This window comes from Phodopus roborovskii, unplaced genomic scaffold (genome assembly GCF_943737965.1).
Source record: "Phodopus roborovskii unplaced genomic scaffold, PHOROB, whole genome shotgun sequence".
In the NCBI taxonomy this organism is placed as follows: domain Eukaryota; kingdom Metazoa; phylum Chordata; class Mammalia; order Rodentia; family Cricetidae; genus Phodopus; species Phodopus roborovskii.
In genome coordinates this window covers 12,102,141-12,123,036 of record NW_026126602.1, presented here as the reverse complement: position 1 = coordinate 12,123,036, position 20,896 = coordinate 12,102,141, and the positions used below count along the sequence as shown (strand labels likewise).

The following is a 20,896-nucleotide window of genomic DNA, read 5'->3' as shown; positions in this document are numbered from 1 at the left end:
GGAAGAACTCATGCCATTTATGTAATTCTACATGATGCTTCTAGTGGGAAACTACCCTTTGAAACACGAATGTTGTAAAACCACTTTTCTAATTTTTGAGATGTTGATTTAATTACATTTTTCTTATCTTTCCTCCTCCCACATACCCATCCCCACTCTCCTTTAAATTCATGACCTCTTTTTTTAACAAAGTGTTACTGCATGCATAAATGTATATAAACATATATTCTTAGTAATGACAGAAGCTACACCTGTAAAGTCTCACCAACATGACTATCCAAATGTGAGCTGAACAAGAAATAAGCCAATGAACATGACAAACTGGATGGAGAAAAGTTCACAAGGGCTTAAATACTATTCAAAGAACTATAAGCAACTGAGAAAAACTGAAAATGGGAGAGGTGATCCTGGTCAATCCTGAAAACATACACACAGGTAGCACTGTATGGACTGAACAGGTTATTATACTTAAGACCATATCTTCATTGGTGGAAAGTATGTAGTATAGTTTGTAATAGGCACCCTCCATCTCTCTCTCTCTATGTTGTACATCTTTACATAATGGATGGCCCAACACAGGTAAGCTCATGTACAAGGACATGTGCTACGTATGGTGCTCGCTCTAAGGACAATTCCTGGACAAGGTGTGAGCAAATAGCCTTTGCTAAAGGATACCTTTCATCAGTCATATTGACTATAATCACTAAAATAGGAGCCGACTCTCTGGATAAAGAAATAGTGTACCACTTTATTCCAGCTTACTGTAGTCTAAAAATGTGTCCTTCTAAATAAACTCTGTTTAACCTTTACAGCGGAAGTTCAGAGTGAAATTGAAAGGATTTTTGAACTTGCAAGAACACTGCAATTGGTAGTCCTTGATGCCGATACCATTAATCACCCAGCTCAACTGAGTAAAACCTCTTTGGCCCCTATCATAGTGTATGTAAAGATTTCTTCACCTAAGGTAAGTAGGGTTGCTATTGTTTTCTACAGTCAGACATTACTGAAATGTGTTTTATGTTCTGGTTTCCAGTAGTCACAGGCTATGGCTTTATTATGGACATAGAGTTTTAAAGAAATATACACTAGTCAAGAAGTATGAGTGTGGATAGTTATGGCTGTTGGTCTTAAGTGTGGGACGTGAGTCACTGACATGATTTCAGAGAGCTCATAATGTGGAAGCTGCTTCCATGAAAAAATTACGATGTTGCTTCCTTTCCACACTCTAGGCACCTGCATACATGGTGGTAAAGCTGCTGGGAGTCCTAGCATGAATGCATGTAGCAAGCAGCAAACACATCGTTATGTTCTCATAGTTACAAACACCAGTTTCACATAAGAATGTCCTGATGCAGTCATAACACACGGTTTAACATTGAACTACTGTTCAGAGTAAACTGTCTCAAGGAGAAACACCAAGGCCACTGTGCTGAGAGCTCTTGTTTTCATGATTAACGACAGGATACTCATTCAAACCTATGTACTTAGCAGATCTTTCCTTAAGCAAAGTCAGTCAGACACTTCAAATGAACCATCAGTTGCCAGCAGTATTAATACTAAACATATATAAATATGTAGAAGATATAGGATGCTATGAATGACCTTACATAGTGAAAGGTCCAGTCAAATTTTAGGACTGACCACAGGACTATTCTTAGTATGGAACATTAAGCTGTTCCATGTGGCTCCCGAGTCTTTATGGGAATAAACTTACAGGCTTTCAGTATAGTATCAAGGAACTCTCTGAAGAGATACAACTGACACACCCACCTTTATTTACCTGTGTATCTGTAATGGTCTCTTTACAAATATCAAGAAAACTGTACACTATAGCAAATTGCATATAGAAGCATTCTTCTCATTAAAATGGTTTATATTATTTTTATGTGAATTAACAGTGCTAAGATTTATGATAAATACTAGAAATATTTCCTACAAACAATGGACCTTTGGGGTTCATATGTTTTTCTAAACTTAAATAGGTCATGAGGCAGAAAGTTGGAGAAATGTAGGTTAAAAAAAGACTCAGCATCATACTAGTTTTCAAAGCTTAAAAGATACTTACACAAGAATGTTAATTTTATTAATCACTATTGTGTTTTATTTCTCAATGATATATGCTGTTCATCCATGTATTATTTATATATGTATATATGTATTATACATTATGTATTATAAAGTAGTCGCTTAACTCTGTTACAAACCCCTACCTTTTTCCAGGTTTTACAAAGGTTAATAAAATCTCGAGGGAAATCTCAAGCAAAACACCTCAATGTCCAGATGGTAGCGGCTGATAAACTGGCCCAGTGCCCTCCAGTAAGTTATCTACATGGTATAAACAGCTGAGAGATCAGACCTACATTTTAAAAAAGAAACCAAAAAACTGCCATTACATACCTGTAGGAAGATTCTACCCCTCACCTGTAGGAAGATAATACTCCTCACAATGGCATTCATTCCAAAAATTAATTAATTAATTAATAAAGTGGGCCATGACTTGTGTGACCATGCATTTGTAGGCCAGGTAATGATCACCCATCAAAAAATGCTACATGTATCCTGTGCAGGCCTCAGTTTCTAATACAGGACTGTGATTTATAAGATGGACCTGTCTGGAGTCTGGTTTTTATCCACATCTAGCCACAGGGAATAACTTGTCTTTTCTTAACAAGTGTCTGAGAAATTGACTTGGGACCATGTCAAACTAAATGCTGACTTTCATTTATAAGAATGCAGATGTGAGGGCTGGAGGGATAGCTCAGCCGTTAAAGGCTAGGCTCACAACCATAAATATAAGAATGCAGATGTGAGCTAGTTTACCGTGGCATACATGGAAGTCAGAAAACAACTGTGGGTGCTGGCTCCCTTGTTTAAGACATGGTTGGTCTCTTGTTGTTGGCCCACATATACAAAAGGCTAGCTGGCGGGCTGATTTCCAAGATTCTCTTGCCTGTAACCTATGTTCCTGTAGGAGTGCTGGGATTATAGAAGCTCAGTAATATTCATCTAGTTTGGACATGAGTTCTGGAGATTTGAACTCAGGCCCTCACAGTTGCACAGCAAGCACTTTTACCCATTGAGCTATCTCATCAGCCCTGACCAAATTTTTAAAAAGTTTCCCAGAAATACATTTTTAGTTTGGGGACTATAGATCCCATCTAGGGTTCATTAAAGTACAATTATTTCAAAAGCTATACAAGATGTAATTCTGGATTTAAGTAATTAAATTTCTACATCAACAATTTTAAATCTTCAAAAAGGACCTCTCCCAACTACTGCACTGCCAACTTTGGATCATGTCAACGTCAGTAGCTTGAACTACTTCTGCCAAAGAGCATGGCCTAATCCTGCCTCATTAGCTTTCAGAACTTCCGGCAGTCTGAACCAAGAACAAACACCCTTCTAAAATTGTATGATGTTTTTGTTTTTGTTTTTCACAACTGATAATAACTCCCCTGCATTGCCCTTACCAATCATGCTGACAGCTATCCACTTTTGGGCAATAGTTAACCATTCAGTGTTCTAATGAAGGATTTGAGATGACATACATGCATAAGCTAAGAGACTCAGCCAACAGAAAAGGAAAAAGCAAGGCATGAACAAACAAAATGGGCAAGGCCTCTCCTCTGTTTGTAGCTTGGGGAGGAGAGGGAACTTGGTCCTGGGCTGCATTAATGTACAATCTGAAATGCTTACTTTAGCAGGAGTCATTTGATGTGATCTTGGATGAGAACCAGCTTGAGGATGCTTGTGAGCATCTTGCCGACTATTTGGAGGCCTACTGGAAGGCCACCCACCCACCCAGCAGTAACCTACCTAACCCTCTCCTTAGCCGAACTTTAGCCACTTCAACTTTACCTATGAGCCCCACTCTAGCCTCTAATTCACAGGTAAGAGGGCTTCCTTTTATGGTCTTCATAGAGAATCTAGGCTGCCTGAGTTGATACCCCTGGGACTCAATCCCAGAGAGGCAATTCCAGGCTTTTGTTCTTTAACTGTCATTTGCTCACCAAACTAAGAAACACGTATGTCATTTAACCAAGTCTATCAAGTATGAATTGTGTACCTGTAAGCAAAGAACGATAAACTGAACATCACAGCCTCTGAAGCCCCCTAACCTGTCACTAAGTAATAGAATGGCTGCAGTCAAACTCTTCCTGCTCTGCTTCACAACATCAACCACGTCCTTGGCTCTTCTTGCCTCCAGAACCATAATAGTGAGCTAGCTCAAATGGCTTCATAATTGACTCAAAGGATTTAGCTCCGTTTTATGCCACTCACAGAAAAAAAAAAAAAAAATGAAAGCAGCAGACTTAAGGACATTGTGTCTGTCCTTCTTGGGGGTTCTAGAATAGTACATGTCCCCTTAGATGCCCCATCTTAATGAGTTTTAATCTACTCAAGCAGATTAGTTAAAACTAAGGTATAAGATACCTGTATTGGTACTAGAATCACAAAAGACTATAAAAGAACATTCTTTCCCCATTGTTAAAATGAAATGTTACTATGAACAGAAATCCAATTTAAGCAGTGCCACTAGGTGTCTCAAAAAAGTGCCTAAACTAGGCTAGGCTTCACTTCAGCCTGTTGGGTAATTAAAGACATGACTTTAAATTTCCTTAGGTTCTGTCCTTGTTGATGTCCTCCTCATCTGTGTCCCTTTTCTCCAGGGTTCTCAAGGTGATCAGAGGACTGATCGCTCTGCTCCCAGGTCTGCTTCTCAAGCTGAAGAAGAACCTTGTCTGGAAACAGTCAAGAAATCCCAACATCGTTCTTCCTCCTCAGGCACACACCAAAACCACCGCAGTGGGACAGGTCGAGGCCTCTCTAGGCAAGAGACGTTTGACTCTGAGACCCAGGAGAGCCGAGACTCTGCCTATGTGGAGCCAAAGGAAGATTATTCACATGAACATGTGGACCACTATGCCCCACACCGTGAACATAACCACAGGGACGAGACCCATAGCAGCAATGGCCACAGACACAGGGAGTCTCGCCACCGCTCTAGGGACATGAGTCGAGAGCAGGACCATGATTGCAACAAACAACGAAGCCGGCATAAATCTAAGGATCGCTACTGTGATAAGGAAGGGGAAGTAATATCCAAGAGAAGAAATGAGGCTGGCGAGTGGAATAGGGATGTCTATATCCGTCAATGACCATGTGTGTTCCTGCCCCCAAGTCTTATGTAACAACATCCTTAAGAAAATCTTTGGGGGCTACATTGTAACCCTCGTGATCTGTCTTGTATATTTTGTATTGCTGTTGCTTGAATAGCAATAGCATGCAATCAAGTATTAATATACATTCTTTTGTAAGTACCACATAAATTGGCCTAGTACAGCTGCAGTCCTCCATCTTTATCCTGGACTCTTCAAAAGCTGTTTGGGGCAGCTGCCACTTAGCAAAGTGGCTTCATAAACGTAGGTAATGGATCCAGTGAGCCAGATGCAGCACAGATAAGAAATGGAATTTCTCCAGCTTTTTAATACCCAGATACCTGACCCATCATTCTTCCATGAACCACTGTTTCTTGCTTGTACCTCTGGCTGACTAAATTTGGGGACAGATTCAGTCTTGCCTTACACAAAGCGGATTATAAAGTTAGAATCTATTTTCTATGTACTAGTACTGTGTACTGTATAGACAGTTTGTAAATGTTATTTCTGCAAACACCTTATTATAATTATATATATATGTAATATATATATATATATATATATATGTATCAGTTTGATCACACTATTTTAGGGTCTTAATGCCAAGTCAGCAGATTTGCTTTATGAATCACAGGGACTAGAAATGCCCACATTCAGGAAATTTCTAATAACATTGTCTAGACACCTCTCCCCATTCTAAAAGAGAGCCTGTACATATTGTAAATACGTGTGATTGCTTGACTTGAGGTGTGATTTCTGAATGTTATCCCATTCTTTTGAGTTTTTAATTTTAACCATAAATTATGGTAAATATAACCAAACTCCAGAGGTTTCTCTACTCCATACAGTCCACATTGATTGTGACAAACACATTCTTAGAAGCTAGTGTCTGTTATAGTCACTGCACTGGGGTATCCAAGCCCAACCCGCCATGTGCACGAGTGTGAGTGTGTGAATGACTGAGGTAAGTGGAATACAGATGACTGAAACAGAAACTAGAGGCTGACGGCTGAGAGCCCTGCCCACCTGGCTTACTATTTAACTGTGTTGTATGTTGCTTTAAAAACCCATTGAGCAGCCAAGGAATGTGAAGAAGCTTGCTGCCAAAGGTAACTAGGAAGCACCCATCCATGGACTCCTTGCTTTAGCTCCTGAAAGAGAAAACACGGGCATCTTGTACTGTGAGTGTTCCACTGGAAATGTACAATCTTTGTGTGTCAGAATATTTTGTTTTAGTAAGAAATGTTTACACAGCTTGTGCAATTATTTCATAGGGGAATAAATTTTTATACCTTACCCCACTTCACTTTCTAACCTTGCCTACTGCTCCTGTTGTTTATTATCTTCAGTTTCCCCCCAACAATTTCCCTATCAAAACCCAGAAGTGCTTCTTATAACCAAAGTCTCTGCTAAATCTTGAGAAGTTATCAGGGCAAAATGGAATGACTTGAAGTGAAAAAAGTTAAAAATATTTTCTTACATGAGACATCTACTCTCAAGGGGAACCTAGGATACATTTTCTTCATGCCTCGACTTGCTTACTTTAAGAAGTGTGCAATGCTCTTATGCTAAGGCTATAAAATCTCTGTATCTCTCGAAAAGCCAAGTGCTGACGGATAGGGAAGACTGTATTAGCTGCATGGGCCCCTAGCATTTTAAGTTTTCCTCAGGAAAACACCAATCTGTGATTACCCAACCAGATCTATACATTACTAAAACAAATAATGGTTATAATAAATATATTTTCATTTTGTTTCCTGGATATTCTAGTTTTTCCCAAATATTCTTAAATATTTATAAGTAAAACAATTTTGTATTTAAAGGAGTTTTACGCTTAATACTGTATCCTATCACAAGAAAACTAAAGCATTTAAAATATGAATTAAATGCACTATTTTATCAGTGTTCTACCTGCTTATAAAATGAAATTTTCACCTTAGAATCAGCACTATACTACTTATAGAATTAACAGACTAAATCCAAATTAATGTGATCCAGATTCAGATTGTTTTCATAAAATAAAATGTAAGTATTTATCACAGATGTTTAGCAGTAATCTTATCCCTTCTTGTGTGTGATTTCATCCAAAGGCAAGGCTCCGAGATACTCAGTCTCATTAAGGATGGTATTTCTATTACTTGCCCTTTCAAAGAAGAGTTTTAATGGTGTCCACCTTTTAATTTCTACCCAATTCTTAGATCTTTACATATGTCTGTGTGTATCAAAGCATTTCTCTGTTCTGTTGAAGGCTGCACAGTGGGTCTATGTCAGCAGGGTGCAGCTGACCTATAAATAAGAAAATAATCCCAAGGAAGATGGGGGTATTTACTGACTTGTGGAATGTAATCCCAGCCTTTTCAAAAGCAAAGGCTTAATCTTAACCCACTCAGTAGTTGTAGAATCCTGATTTCTTTTTCCTGTAGTCAACCCTGGAAATGGAGTTAATAGTATTTTCCTGTGTCTTCCTCTACTGCTATTTTACTTACTGATACCAAAAAAAAAAAAAAAAAAAAAAAAAAAAAAAAAGGTGCTGCTAAATGTAGGATGTCTTACAGACATACTGTACTTCAAGACAATGCCACATTTTAACATAGTCTGCTCTGCATGTTTGTTAAACACTCATTATCATGACACTAAACTATTTAATGAACTTGTTTTAAAGCCATTCATGGAAACAAAGAGCTGGCATCTATACTGTTTAGTGGTATTAATTGCCATTTTAGGAATGAATAATGTTAGATTCCACACTTACCATGTGAACATCTTCACCTGGCCAATGCCAATAACGTGGTGTTTTCTGGTAATCTTCCCTCTGTGTCTCATTTAAAAAAACAAACAAACAAAAAAAGAAAACAAGTAAAACATTTTTCCAGTGTAAACCAGAAAGGCATCTTCTTCCCACAACAATTCAACCTGTAGAATAATCCAAATCATACTTAGAAGTTTGTTTCATGTTTAAGAGGGCCCATAGCTTCCCTGTCTGCTCAGTGAGGTGCTGCCACTCCTCCTTGAAGCTCTGGTCTTGCTCCAGCAAGTATCATACTGTTGGCTCTTGGTCTTATTAACTGCTTTACTTCATTTTGCTATATAAACTAATATCTAACATAGGGTTTTAATTAACATGTATTTACCATTGAATTATAGATTATTTCTATGAAACCAGAAAAAATATTTATTAAAACTTATGTTTTAAAAAGATATGTTAATAACCTCCCACGTGTCCCTGACTTTTTTCATTTATTGCATCTTTTTCTAACATTTTTGTGTTCTTGAAGAATGCATGGTTTGCTTTCAAATGTGAGAAGAAGAAATACTCTGAGAAACACCCACCTTAATAGGAAAACTGTTAACAATACTTTGGGTGCGAGCTCTGCCTGCACTCTGGTATTGACTAGAATGGCTAAAAGTTGACAACATATAGATTTGCTGCTAGGCTGTCTCCCATTCTCACCTCAGCTTAGCAGATAAGGATGTACAGGTAGAGGATAGAAAATGATTATGGTGTTGCTTAAAATCAGAGGGGCTACACCAAGTCCCAGAAACAGAAGTGACACAAAGAGATTGTTTCAGTTTAGTCAAAATGGCATCTCCTGGACATGGGCAGAATGAAAAATGGATAAGGACTTGCTTATTATATTCTTGAATCTTAGGAAATTCAATATATTTTTTTCATATTCAATAAACACCTGTTGACTACTCTGAAGAAGAGATAGTGAATTAAAAAAACAACAACAAAAACCCACTAGTTTATCTATCCTGGTACATTTCCTAAGTGTAGGAGTAAGCTCAGGGTAACACGCAGTGAACTGGAATCACAATGTTCCAAGAGCCATGGATATAGGCTCTGTGCAGAACTCAGAGCTGTTCAATAGAGACTTTCTCCAGGAAGAAGCCACCCAAAGGCTTTACTGGTCCAAGAACTGCTGCAGTTATCATGGATACAGTATGTTGTTAATGAGACCTTTCTACAGGAAACCTATAAGGAAAAGAAACTATTAGCGATTGGTTCTAGTTGTCCATTTGACACAGCCAAAGCCCAGTAATTTGGAAGGGTGTAAATGAAAGATAACAAATAGTCTGGTATGTTCTACAGAGAAGGTAGAATGAAATCAGCCTGAGGACATGATGACACTTTTGAAAAGTAAATATTTAGGCTGTTACTGTGGTCCAGGCAGACTGAATATAATATCCAGAGCAGAGTAGCCACAGTGGCAGGATGCCTGGTCACTTCTGCAGACAGGTGAGGTTCTTGTTTTTGTCTGAGGTGAGTTCAGATTTGATTAAGAAGAGCTTTTATTTTATCTTATCTATCAGACACAGTTGCCTAGAGCTTGTGTTCTGTGTAGCTGCCCATATTCATCAAGAGAAGCCAAGGGCCAGCAGAAAGTGCCAGGCTAGGTCTCAGCTATCAGTAAATATTTTCTGCTTCTCACCAAGCTTTTTTCTATTTTGCATGACTTCTGTTCCAAAAAGATGATAAAATGCAGCCAAACTATGGACTAATCTCAGTTGTTTTTAATCTACAAAGTAAATACCTATATTTCACCTTTAAGAACTCCAAACTTCATTTAAGAGAGCTGAGGGCTGATGAGATGACTCAGCAGATAAAAGTATTTACCACACAACCCTGACAGCATGAGTTCTAGCCTCAGAACCCAAGGTAGAAGAGGGCAATGGACTCCTAAAGTTGTCCTCTGATTTCTACATGTATATGAACAGTAATTCCACACACAGATCACACACAGTAAATAAGTGAATACATCTTTACATTAAAAGAGGTTTGATTTAGAATTAGTTAGGAAAGAGAGACAGAGATTCAGGTAACAAGACTACTTACCTCAGTCATGATGCCATCAAGGTTACTGCTCATGGTCCAAATGCTTAATGAAATAACTACTGCCATCTTTGGAACAGAAAACAGCTTTTTTCATAACCACATGAAAGGGTTAGAGTTTTATTCTTTTGTCTTTAGACTATTTTTTCACATTAGAAAGACTAATGTTTGTGAGTTAAAATGAGTTAAAACTGACAGTATAGTCCAGACCCCACAGGGAATTCTTCCTTTCCTTTTGTATCATGTAAGGCAGATTATGCTTTCCCAGCAGCACCCCCCGCACACTTTTCCAGGATCACATATACACACTGTGCCACTGATCCCAGGGAAATTGTCTGCATCTTCCTATTCCCAGAGCAAACATACCATCCCTCCTTTGGCCTGACAACACTTTGCTGTAAGAAAAAGCAACATGCAATATTCCAAATTTTCATTTCCGAGAAACCTTCTCTTCTGTGCTTTTACATTTTAGAAATTTTGCAATAAAGAAGCCAATACAATCCTTGTTGGCCAGCCAGATCATATCTTCTCCTTTGGTATCTCCGAGACAGTCAGTGTCCATGTCCTGCAGCGGCACAACAGATGGGTCAAATCGCTGCAGCTGTTTCAATTGTCCCTGTGACAGGCCAGCTCCCACCATTCCTTCTCCTCCAATTTGTGGTTCCTGTTGGGAAGAAATGAGTAACTATGGTTGAATGCTCTACAATTAGTAAGTTGCCTCTTTATAGCTTAAGTTGAAAAGACAAATTGGCTGTGCATTTGACCCCTTCCAGAAGTAGAAGTACGAGTAAATATTCTTGCTTTTATGGGATACACATGCCAATTTGAGGGAAGTAGAGAAGCAGTGATATGTGGCCACCTGATGATGACGGACTTCTTACTTATTTAGGATCCTCCATGCTTATCCAGTATTATGATATTTAAAAATACAGTTCTAACATATTTCAGCTATAAGACTTAAGCAAACAGCTCTACCTAATTCCGTTTACTCTTATATATAATAGGTAAAATACCCAATTCTTAAATACTGGGCCTGGCATATTATAGATAATCAATGAGTAGAATTTATCAGTGAAACAAATGAGTAGTCAGTCTTCTTATTCTCTAGCAGCAGAAGTAGCAAGCCCCTGAAACATCTAAAATGCTTTTAACCACGCCAACTCTGCAATAGGTTTCTTATTTTACACTCACTAGAAGAATACATATTAGAAAAGGATATATAAAATCATGACTACATCAACTAGGAATCCAAAAGAATTCAGTGATTTTTGAAAACCACTTGTGTCAAAGATCCATAAATGCCAACATGTCATTCCACAGACAGTGTCTTGGACACTGGTGGGGAAAAAAAAAACTACTGTCAAAAAAATAAAAAAAATACAGTCATTATATATATAGCAATAAGGGGAGAAGGTTCCATTACTTCTTTATACAAATATCATGTGTGTTCTTTAGTCTCGATTTCATTTACATTTAACTGTCTTCATCTCTCTGTCTGGGGGACATTTCTAGATTGATTTTAACCTTTAATGTCTGACTGTTAGAGTTCTACATAGGATGCCACAATGTCAGGTGTCTCTGAATGTTAATATCCCTGTAGATATAAACATCTCAAAATCGAATCATCTTTAATAAAGATCATAACAAAAAACTCAGGTTAATGCTCACTGAAACAAACTACAAAGGGCTTTAAAAATATCCTACATTAACATAAAAGTAAAGGGTGGCATTCCTGAACTGCAGTTTCTCCCCACAGCTAAGTTTTTGATATCCTGAAGTCCATTGCTGCAGAATGCACGCTGGATGGCACAGGAAGCAAGAATGGTCAATATTTTCCAAATCAGAAAAACAGAGGACTGGGAATGAAATACAAAGTCTTTTAAGGGGCTGGAGAGGTGGCTCACTGGTTAAGAGTGCTTGCTGATCTTATGGAGGACCAGATTTGGTCTTAGCATCCACATATGGTGGTTCACAACCATCTGTAACTCCAGATTCAGGAGACTTGATGCCTTTTCTGACCTCTACAGGCAACAGGAATGCCCATGGTGTATATAACATACACATGAGCAAAATATTCATACACATGAGTAAATCTAACCAAACGTAAAAAATAAAAGCATTTTTTTGAAATGCAGTGTTAATGTAAGTGGTATAAACAGTAGAAAATACACAAGCCTGCCCCAGTTTAGCACAATGGCAGCATGCAGAGAGAGCATGCAGCATGCTTTATCATTTAGTCATGTGAATTCCATGGTCAGTTCACACCATCACTCTTATGAATAGAGACCTTCAGAGTTTTGACTTACTTCTCCATAACATCCTATGTATTCCAGTGCATATCACACTCTGAGATGCTGATAAGACTGGAAATGTTAGTGTTCTCACCTGAGGTTGAAGCTGAAGGCAGGGGAATGTTGTGAGGGCCCAGGCAACTTGTTCTTCGTTTTCTGCCAGAGTTATTGTACATGTGCTGTAAACCAGCACTCCCCCTGGCTTCAGCAGCTTAACAGCCTAAAAAAAGCAAGGATCAGGCTATGTATGCCATAAACCAATAAATTCCCAAAAGTAAGTTACAGGATGGCACATGGTACCTTGTAAGCATTTGGTGACAATAAAATGTCGTCCTGTAAGATAAAGCCTCTTCCTGTAGTTAGAACACAATGCATACATTGCTGACTACATGTAGCCGTACCTGGGAGCTTTATGATACACACAGACTCAGTCTCTCACATACAACCTTCAGTTACCTCCCTTCCCACATTATCTTTATTTTGTATCATGTATTTGTAGGGGAACCTCCTTTCTGAACCCCATATGCATGTATTCAGTTATCTTGTCAACATTTCTGCTATCCCAATTAATGTGTCCCCAAACAAATACTCATCATTCTCTGTAACCTGCTGGAAAAGCTTTCCCAGCCTCCCCAAAGCTCCAGCCCTGGACCTCATAGCACCAATTATACTTGTAGTCGTATCACCTTCCCCGTCCATTAGCCAACTCTATTGGCCTTTCTTTCAATATATAATGCAAAGATGGCTCTGTGGGTAAAAAGTACTTACTGCTCTAAAAGACCACCCAAGTTCAAGTCCCAGCATTCATATAATGGTTTACAGCTGCCTATAACTCCAACTACAGGGCATCGGATATCCTCTTCTGACATCTGCTAGTGCCTGCATGTACACGGTACACATACATACACTCAAGCACACATGAATACATATGGAGTAAATAAAAAGTACGTGTATGAACACACCCAGTCCAGCTTTTGCTAATCCTCCCAACTTCCACTACCATCATTTACAGCTTCTTTACCCTTCAGCCAGATTACACAACAGTTAACCTTGCCAGCCCATTTCCAGGCCTCCTACAAGCCAGTATCCGCACTTGAGTCTGAGCAATGCTTTTCAACTTGTTGCTTCTCAGCTTCACAGGCAAAGTCCTAAAAGAGTTTTCAAGGCTCTACATACAGATGTTCCTGCCACACTGCTCTTCTTGCCCTTCTGCATTAGCAACCCTGTCCTACTGTTCTTGTAACACCCAAAGTCACTGCTACTTGAGGATCCTTGGCAAGTAAGAAACTCTCTGACTTCTTTAAATTGCTAGTTACTACATAGCATTCCACCCATTGTTGCTTATGGGTCCCCTTTTCTGAAATGTTCTTCTTGATCTAAATGGAACCCACAGCACTCCTTCCTTTCTGTTGTTTGCTCTACTGCATTAACGTCATGGAATATAACAAACTACTACCAGTCAGAAAAGAGGCTCTTAGAGAAGGGCATGGATTGTCTGCTTTCTTGGTTACAAGCTAGACATTATTTTGCATGCTGTAGATATTTAAAAGGAATCAGGATATATACTACCATGCTAAAGTAATTTTCTCCCAGATATCTTTATTTTATCTTCTCTTTTCTTTTCAGGCTGGTCTCAAATTCTCTGTCTAGCCAAAGAGGACTCTTAAACTTATAACCCCCTGCCTCTATCTCCAGAGTGCTAGGATCATGGGTGTGTGGCTACTGTACTCAGTTTATGTCTTACTGGGAATCTAATCCAGAGCTTCATCCAGGAGTAATGGTAGATGAGTACTAGCATCTACTGCTCTCAGCATCTAGCTATAGAAGGAATGTGACCAGATGCCTCAAGCGCCTGTTGCCATAACTTCATCCCCATGATGGACTGGATCTTTGAACTATGAGCAGGATAAACACTTTCTTCCCCAAGCTATTTTCATCAGGTATTCTGTCATACCAACAAGAAGTGTCTGACATGTTAGGCTAGCACTCTACCAACTGGGCTACATAATTAAAGTTTATCTTTTCAAGCTCATAAAAACTTCCTATGAGTTCTTTAAGGATCTTATACAATGTGCTTTGACCATATTTATCCTGGATTCACCCATTTCCCACCCAGACAACTTTGTTTCCGTGTGTGTGTGTGTGTGTGTGTGTGTGTGTGTGTGTGTGTGTGTGTGTGTGTGTGTGTATACTGATAATTTTTTTAATTTTAATAAAAATTTTTCAAAAGATCATAATATTTCGCCTTAACTAAAAAAAAAAAAAAAAGTATACACAGTGACTCTGTGCGAGCTACTATGCTAAAGACTTTAACATGAATTTTCTCAAAGAATCCTTACCAATAATAAAGCCCAGCTACTATCTTCAGTGAAGTATTCCTAGTAGATAGTGTTGCACAACCCATTTCTCCAATTAGAAATCAATGTACCCAAAGTCACTAATGTAGAGGAGCTGTGGCTCAAATGAAGACAGTTCTAATCCTAAAGTTCACATTCTCAGTGTTTAACCATGCCTCATACACCTGCTCTCTGAGTTCTCCCTCAACACTGGCCCTCTGAATGGAAATCATCCATCAATTCTTAGTAACCTCTCTGAATTTCCATTTTCACCATAACCTAAAAATGACAACAGAAGGAAAAACAAAGAAGTAACTTCATTTTACCCTCAGGCATTTTGTCTGGAAAGCATCCTATGAGCTGCTTGGTGCTTTCATGCCAGAGGCACGTTCTTTGATGACTATTCTGAAAACTAGTTAAATAATCCATAGTCAGTGCTTCCTTTATGAATGAAGGCACCAAGAAAGACAGAAATGTACTTGATGACAACCTTAGTGACTGGATAATCATAGTATATTAGTTGTTGCTGTAGTCTGCATTGTCATTGTAGGAAAGGGGAGAAATAATGAATTCATCTGTCATCAAAAGAACATTATAGTGAGGCTGGGAAGATGGCTCCACTGTGACAAGTGTTTGCTGTTTTTGCAGAGGACTCGGGTTCAGTTTTCAGCACCCACATGCCAGCTCACACCACCTGTAACTCCAGTCCAGAGCCCTTCTGGTTTATTCTGACTAGTACGTGCGGACAAGTAAACATTATCTGTTCATAAATTTTGAAAAATAGAAAAATTGAAATTAAAATAAAAAGCACATAATATTTTGAAATATACTGTTAAGAAAACTGACAAAAAGTCACAAATATCCTATGTTTAATGTACTAGATCAATTAAATTTGCAGTTGCTATGATTCTTCTATATTCTGGATGCTATCATGCCTAGTTTAATAATGTTACCCTGCATTAGACTTGTGACTTCTAATCTCACAACTAAGACACGAGTAAAGAGTAATTTATTTATACTGAATTATTTACATCAATTAGCAATTATGCATGAACAACTCAGCCAATTATGTTTTCATTTTGTTGTTCTATTTTCACTCAAGAGGTAGTAGAATGTTTACAATTAGCTAAATGTCTCAATGAAAACATACTATAGATTACTGGTGTTTATTTTAAAGGAGGGGTAAGCATAAAGGAAAGCTCCCTATGTTTAAAGCTATACCTGGCATGATGATGCACACAAATCACAACAGCACCTGGGAGGTTAAGGGTAGAGTATTGAGAGTTTGAGTCCAGCTTAGGATACACAGCAAAACCCTGTCTTAAAAACCTAAAGCCACACTAACAAAGCACTAGGTATTCTCAATCTCTTGTCTGTAGAAAAAAAAAAAAGATAAATAAAATGCATCATATTAACTGAATAATTCGATGACTTTAAGTGTTCATTTGCGCAAGCATCCCAAACTTAACCTCTGTAACCATTAAATAACTACCCTCTCTTTCAACAAACTCCCTTTGTTCTATTTTCTGTTTTGCCTATTCTAATTACCTTATAATTAGGGTCATATAAAATTTCCTTTTGTGTCTATTTTACTTCACTTAGCATAAAGTCTCCAAGGCCATCTATATTATAGAATGTACCAAATTTCACTCCCTTTTCAGGCTGAATAAATATTCTATGTGGCTACATCAAAACCTATGTATCTAGTCTCTGCCTATGACTCCTGATTGCCTCCAACCTTTGATCATAGTGAAGCTTGCTGCTACAGACAACAGTCTTGGTAGACTCAACATTTAACTAGCAATGGTCAATTTCTTCACAGCAAGAGATCATCACATACCACATTAAGGAGTCTTCGCTGCAGTGGCTGATATGATGTCACTTCCTTCAAAGTCCAAGTACAAGCCATATTTGGCCTTTGTCCCATTCCACTGCAAGGTGCATCGAGGAGAATTCGGTCAAACGATTCTGGTAAGAATGGAGGTGACCCTATAAAAGAGAATTATAAACATTATCTGCTATCTTACATATAGGTCTAGAAAAGAATACTCTTGACATATAAGCAATAGAGAAATTAATCTAAAATATTGAATAAAGAAAATTCCTTTATCCCTTTAAGCAAGTCCTTAGCTAAACTAAGAATTACTTCTATTTCATATAGATTTGACTTTGTCAGTGTTAGAAACCATAATTCCCTAGAGTCTATACGTGGTACCAATTCCAGTCATCAGTCAAGAGGCAGTTGTTTCCTTGGTAATGCCCACTGCTGGCAGCTCTGGTCAGAGTTGCTGGTCTCGAGTCAAGCATTCTCATCTGGCTAATGTTCTCTAGTCTTCTGGTTATGGCAATGTGTATGGCTACTGTCCTCTATGATCTATTAGTGCTCTGGGTTTAATAGCCCATCAAGTTTCCCTTGTGTGCTCATGAGTAATTTCTGATTTTTTGGTGTTACTGGAGAAAGTCATGAAATTTATGTTCTTTACCTGCAAGTTTGGCATTGTTACTGGAAAGTATGTAAACCCAGAATTACCTTCTATTTTTATCTGGTTAGAAGGCTGTAAAAGACACAAGCCATTATCAACGTAACCCATCTCCATCTAGAATCATTTTTTTTTCCTGTTTCATCTATTGTCTTGGAAAAAATACTTTTCAAATAAATCTTTATTTTTTGATGAATACTGGTAACTAACCCCCACAAAACAAACAAAACCACAGCATATACTAGTATATGCTGTCATTATCATGAGTATGTGTATCTGCTTTCCCCAAATCCTCAATGAAACAGCTTTTTATTGTCCAACTATTTTTTCTTTAAATAGGTACATCCTTTGTGAAGCTTTTCCCTACTAAAGCCATTGCCTTACCTTACTGAACAGACCAGCTTTTATAAAGATAGGAATTTTTCCCATAATATCTATGAATATTTTTCACAATCTACTTTCTTAGCTTTAGTTTTTTAATCTGCATACCTGAGTGCCAACTATTAAAATTTTGCTTTCATTCTTTCAAGTGGTCCCCAGTGTGAGTCATCTCAAAATGGTGCAAATGACTACCATATTTACCTGCTGGCTCCAAGAGCCACTAACAGGAGGTGAAATGTGTTGTGATGGGGTGGGGAAAGGAAAGACAACAGGTATAGAGAACAGACTTTCTCCTCATCCGTTTTCTTGTCAAAACCTCCACAGCCTTTTCTACTAGGCACCACAAGTTCCATCCTTCCCTGTAAGTAACAGACTTGAGTAGCCAGAGCCCTCTACAGGTGATGTCCTAGTGAGAGAGTCCCTGTTCTGTGTGGAGGCACCTGCAGAGGCTAAGCAGGGCTCCTCCCAGAAGCTGGCAACTCTAGGTTACCAAAGAGTCCCCCTTCTGCTTTACAGCCTGCAAGTATCCATTCGCCCTGCTCCTCCTACTGCTTATTTTCCTACTAAGTGGTCTCTCACTGATTTAAATTTATACTAAATTAGCTATTGGAATATTTCATACATTTTGGTTTTTGTTCTATGACCATATGAATTCATCTGAAATACAGCTCTCAACAATTGCCTAAAAGCTAAGAAATCTGCAATTCCACAAAGTATTTATGTGAAAACTACAATTTTTTCTGAATACATTCCTGAAGCTTCATATTTGCAGGGCCCCACACTATGACAAACCAATAACAGGTTGGAATTCAGAATGGACTCACACTTTATAGCACAACTATACCTGGTAATCTTGATAAAGGTAATGGCAATGCATAATCTCACCATTTCTAATAAACTGTGATGACTGTTCTTTCTTGCCAATTCAACTGGTTTGAGAAATACCTAAAGTACATCTGTGGGTATGTTTGTGATGATATTCCAGAGAAGATGCAATCACAAGGGCCCAAATCTAAGACACCAATTAATTCCTAATGTTGGGAGGCAGGAGAAGACAAGAAGTAGGACTAGTTGGAAGACCCTAGGGGAACGTTCTTGGAGGCAATATCTTGCCCTAGATGTTATCCCCTTTGCTCTGGTTACTGGATGCATAATGAACGTATGCTCCCCTATGCCCTGCTTGCCATTATGGACTTATACCTGTGAAACCATGAGTCAAATTAAATCTTTACTTCTTTCGGCTGCTTCTGTCAGACATTTGCTATAGCAACAAACATGAAGCTAAAAACAAATGCACTTAATGGTATGGGATTGTTATGCAGACATTAAGATTAAGATCACAAAATGATCACCAAATGCACTTGGTGCAACTGAAATTTCTCTAATTAAAACTAGATAGGCAGCTGGGATTGCTGGTGAATGCCTTCAGTCCCAGCTCTTGGTGGCAGAGACAGGCCTCTGTGAGTTTGAGGCCACCCTGGTCAACAAAGCATGTTGTAGGACAGCCAGGGATGTTACACAGAGAAACCCTGTCTTAAAAATAAAATAAAACTAGAAACACAAATACAAACTTCTACAATAATATACTGTAAGAATACAAATGTTCTATTTACCAGAAGCTTTTCCTAACTTTAGAACCTTGGAGATAACATCAGGAGCTGGAACGACCACCAATGCTTATGGATTGATAGAATAACACTGTGAAAATGGCTCTGTTCTGCAAGGCCAACCACAGATTCAATACCAGCATCATCAAATTTCCAATGACATTCTTCACAGAAAAACAGCAATCCTGAAGTTCACTCAGAAGTCAAAACCCAAATAACCAAAGCAACCCTACACAAAAAGGCTAACGCTAGTAACATGCAGCTTCACATCACACCACAAGGCCAAAACAACAGGCATATAACACTAGGACACAGGCACATAGACCATACCAACCCAAGGAACACAGCACAAGTCTTAAACCCGCACAGCTATGGCCACCTCATTTTTGGCAAAGGTATAAAATGTGCATTGCAAAGACAGACTCATCTACAAATGGAGCTGAAAGCTACAATGAACAGAAAGACAAGTGTTACAAGTGAACAGAAAGAGTGTTGGAGAAAATTCAAAACAAGATTAAAAAAAAAAAAAGGAGCTAAGAAAAAACCTTGAGCTTTTAATGTGAAACTCATTATCAGTTTCACATGGCCTATGATGGTAAGTTTGGTAAGTTGGGCTACCAAAACCTACAATAGATAAGCATAAGATTAAAATATAGCACAATAGAAATGCACCTATTATAAAAGAAGGCAGCAACACAGAAAGCAAATGCATCTAAAATCACTTAGGAAGTAAAGAATGGATGACTCAAGCAAATCTTCACCACTCAGTTATTTATTGGAATAAAATGAATTAAGTATGTCAGACAAAAGACAGAGTAGTTATATGTACTAAATCAATCAAGCAAAAAACAACTATTCATTGTTGTAATGGCTTATCACTGTAACTTCACTGGCTTTATGGTTACCTAAGAAACACACCTCAGGAAGTGTCCGTAAGGGTGTGTCTGTGGAGGCACTTCAGAGAAGATTAACTGGAGAGGGAATCCACTCTAAACCTGGCAGCATCATTCTATGGGTGGAAGTTCAGGAGAACAAGGGGGACAAAGAAATGGAAAATAGCATTCATCTCTCTGCTTCCTACATATGATGCAATGTGATCGGTTCCTCATGTTCTTGCTACAATACCTGAAGTACTTGCCACTGCACACACCATCCACACCATGATGAAGAGGTCATCAATAGAGAGTACACCATGATGGAAAACTCTTTAAGACAGACTGCACCATGATGGGAAAGTCATTAACACGGAATACACCATGACTAGGAGGGCATTAACATGGACAGAGTACACCATGATGGGAGGTTAGAAACAGTGTACACCTCCACAATGTGAGGCAAAAGGAACCTTTCCTTACTTTGTATTTGTCAGTGTTTTACTATAGCAACTAATACACAACCCAAAGGGGAAAGGATTTAGATGGGTATTAATTGCTCTTCAAAAGAAGACATGGCCAGTGGGTATATTAGAAAAGATGCTCACTATAACTACCCTAAAAGAAAATGCAATGAAAACCATAAGACATATAACCTGACCCCTATGAGAAGGTAGTTATCAAAAGAAAAGGACAGAAGGTAATATGGTGAGAGCATGGAGAAGAAAGGGCACACATATACTCTTGTAAGAACATAAATTAATACAACCACTAACGAAATGGCATGATTCTTCAAACAATAAATAACAGAAACACCTGTGTGATACAACAATCATGCTTGCTAGTGGGAATATATGAATGGGAACCATCATCAGAGATATCTGCATTCCCATGTTCATTTAACACTATTTACAACAGCAATGCTACAGAATCAAT

At 38.4% G+C, this 20,896-nt stretch overlaps 2 protein-coding genes across 14 annotated transcripts in view; one reads left to right on the top strand and one right to left on the bottom strand.

Moving 5' to 3' along the window:
• Cacnb2 (calcium voltage-gated channel auxiliary subunit beta 2) overlaps positions 1 to 6,455 on the top strand; it is a 323,724-nt gene extending 317,269 nt beyond the window's left edge. For 6 of the 12 annotated variants that reach the window (XM_051205596.1, XM_051205591.1, XM_051205601.1 and 3 more), the window contains 4 exons: positions 813 to 964; positions 2,221 to 2,316; positions 3,705 to 3,890; positions 4,671 to 6,455. In XM_051205596.1, coding sequence (XP_051061553.1) covers positions 813 to 964; positions 2,221 to 2,316; positions 3,705 to 3,890; positions 4,671 to 5,159 — 923 coding nt within the window. In that variant the 3' untranslated portion in view covers positions 5,160 to 6,455. Of the gene's footprint in view, positions 1 to 812; positions 965 to 2,220; positions 2,317 to 3,701; positions 3,891 to 4,670 lie in introns of all 12 variants that reach the window. The other 6 variants (XM_051205595.1, XM_051205590.1, XM_051205592.1 and 3 more) reach the window with 1 other exon arrangement.
• Positions 6,456 to 10,097: 3,642 nt separating this feature from the next.
• The window catches only part of Nsun6 (NOP2/Sun RNA methyltransferase 6), a 54,180-nt gene continuing 43,381 nt past the window's right edge, over positions 10,098 to 20,896 (bottom strand). For both annotated transcript variants that reach the window (XM_051205702.1, XM_051205701.1), the window contains exons 9-11: positions 16,461 to 16,609; positions 12,379 to 12,504; positions 10,098 to 10,657 (exon numbers count right to left, since the gene is read on the bottom strand). In XM_051205702.1, the coding sequence (XP_051061659.1) occupies positions 10,424 to 10,657; positions 12,379 to 12,504; positions 16,461 to 16,609 (509 nt within the window). In that variant the 3' untranslated portion in view covers positions 10,098 to 10,423. The remainder of the gene's footprint in view (positions 10,658 to 12,378; positions 12,505 to 16,460; positions 16,610 to 20,896) is intronic.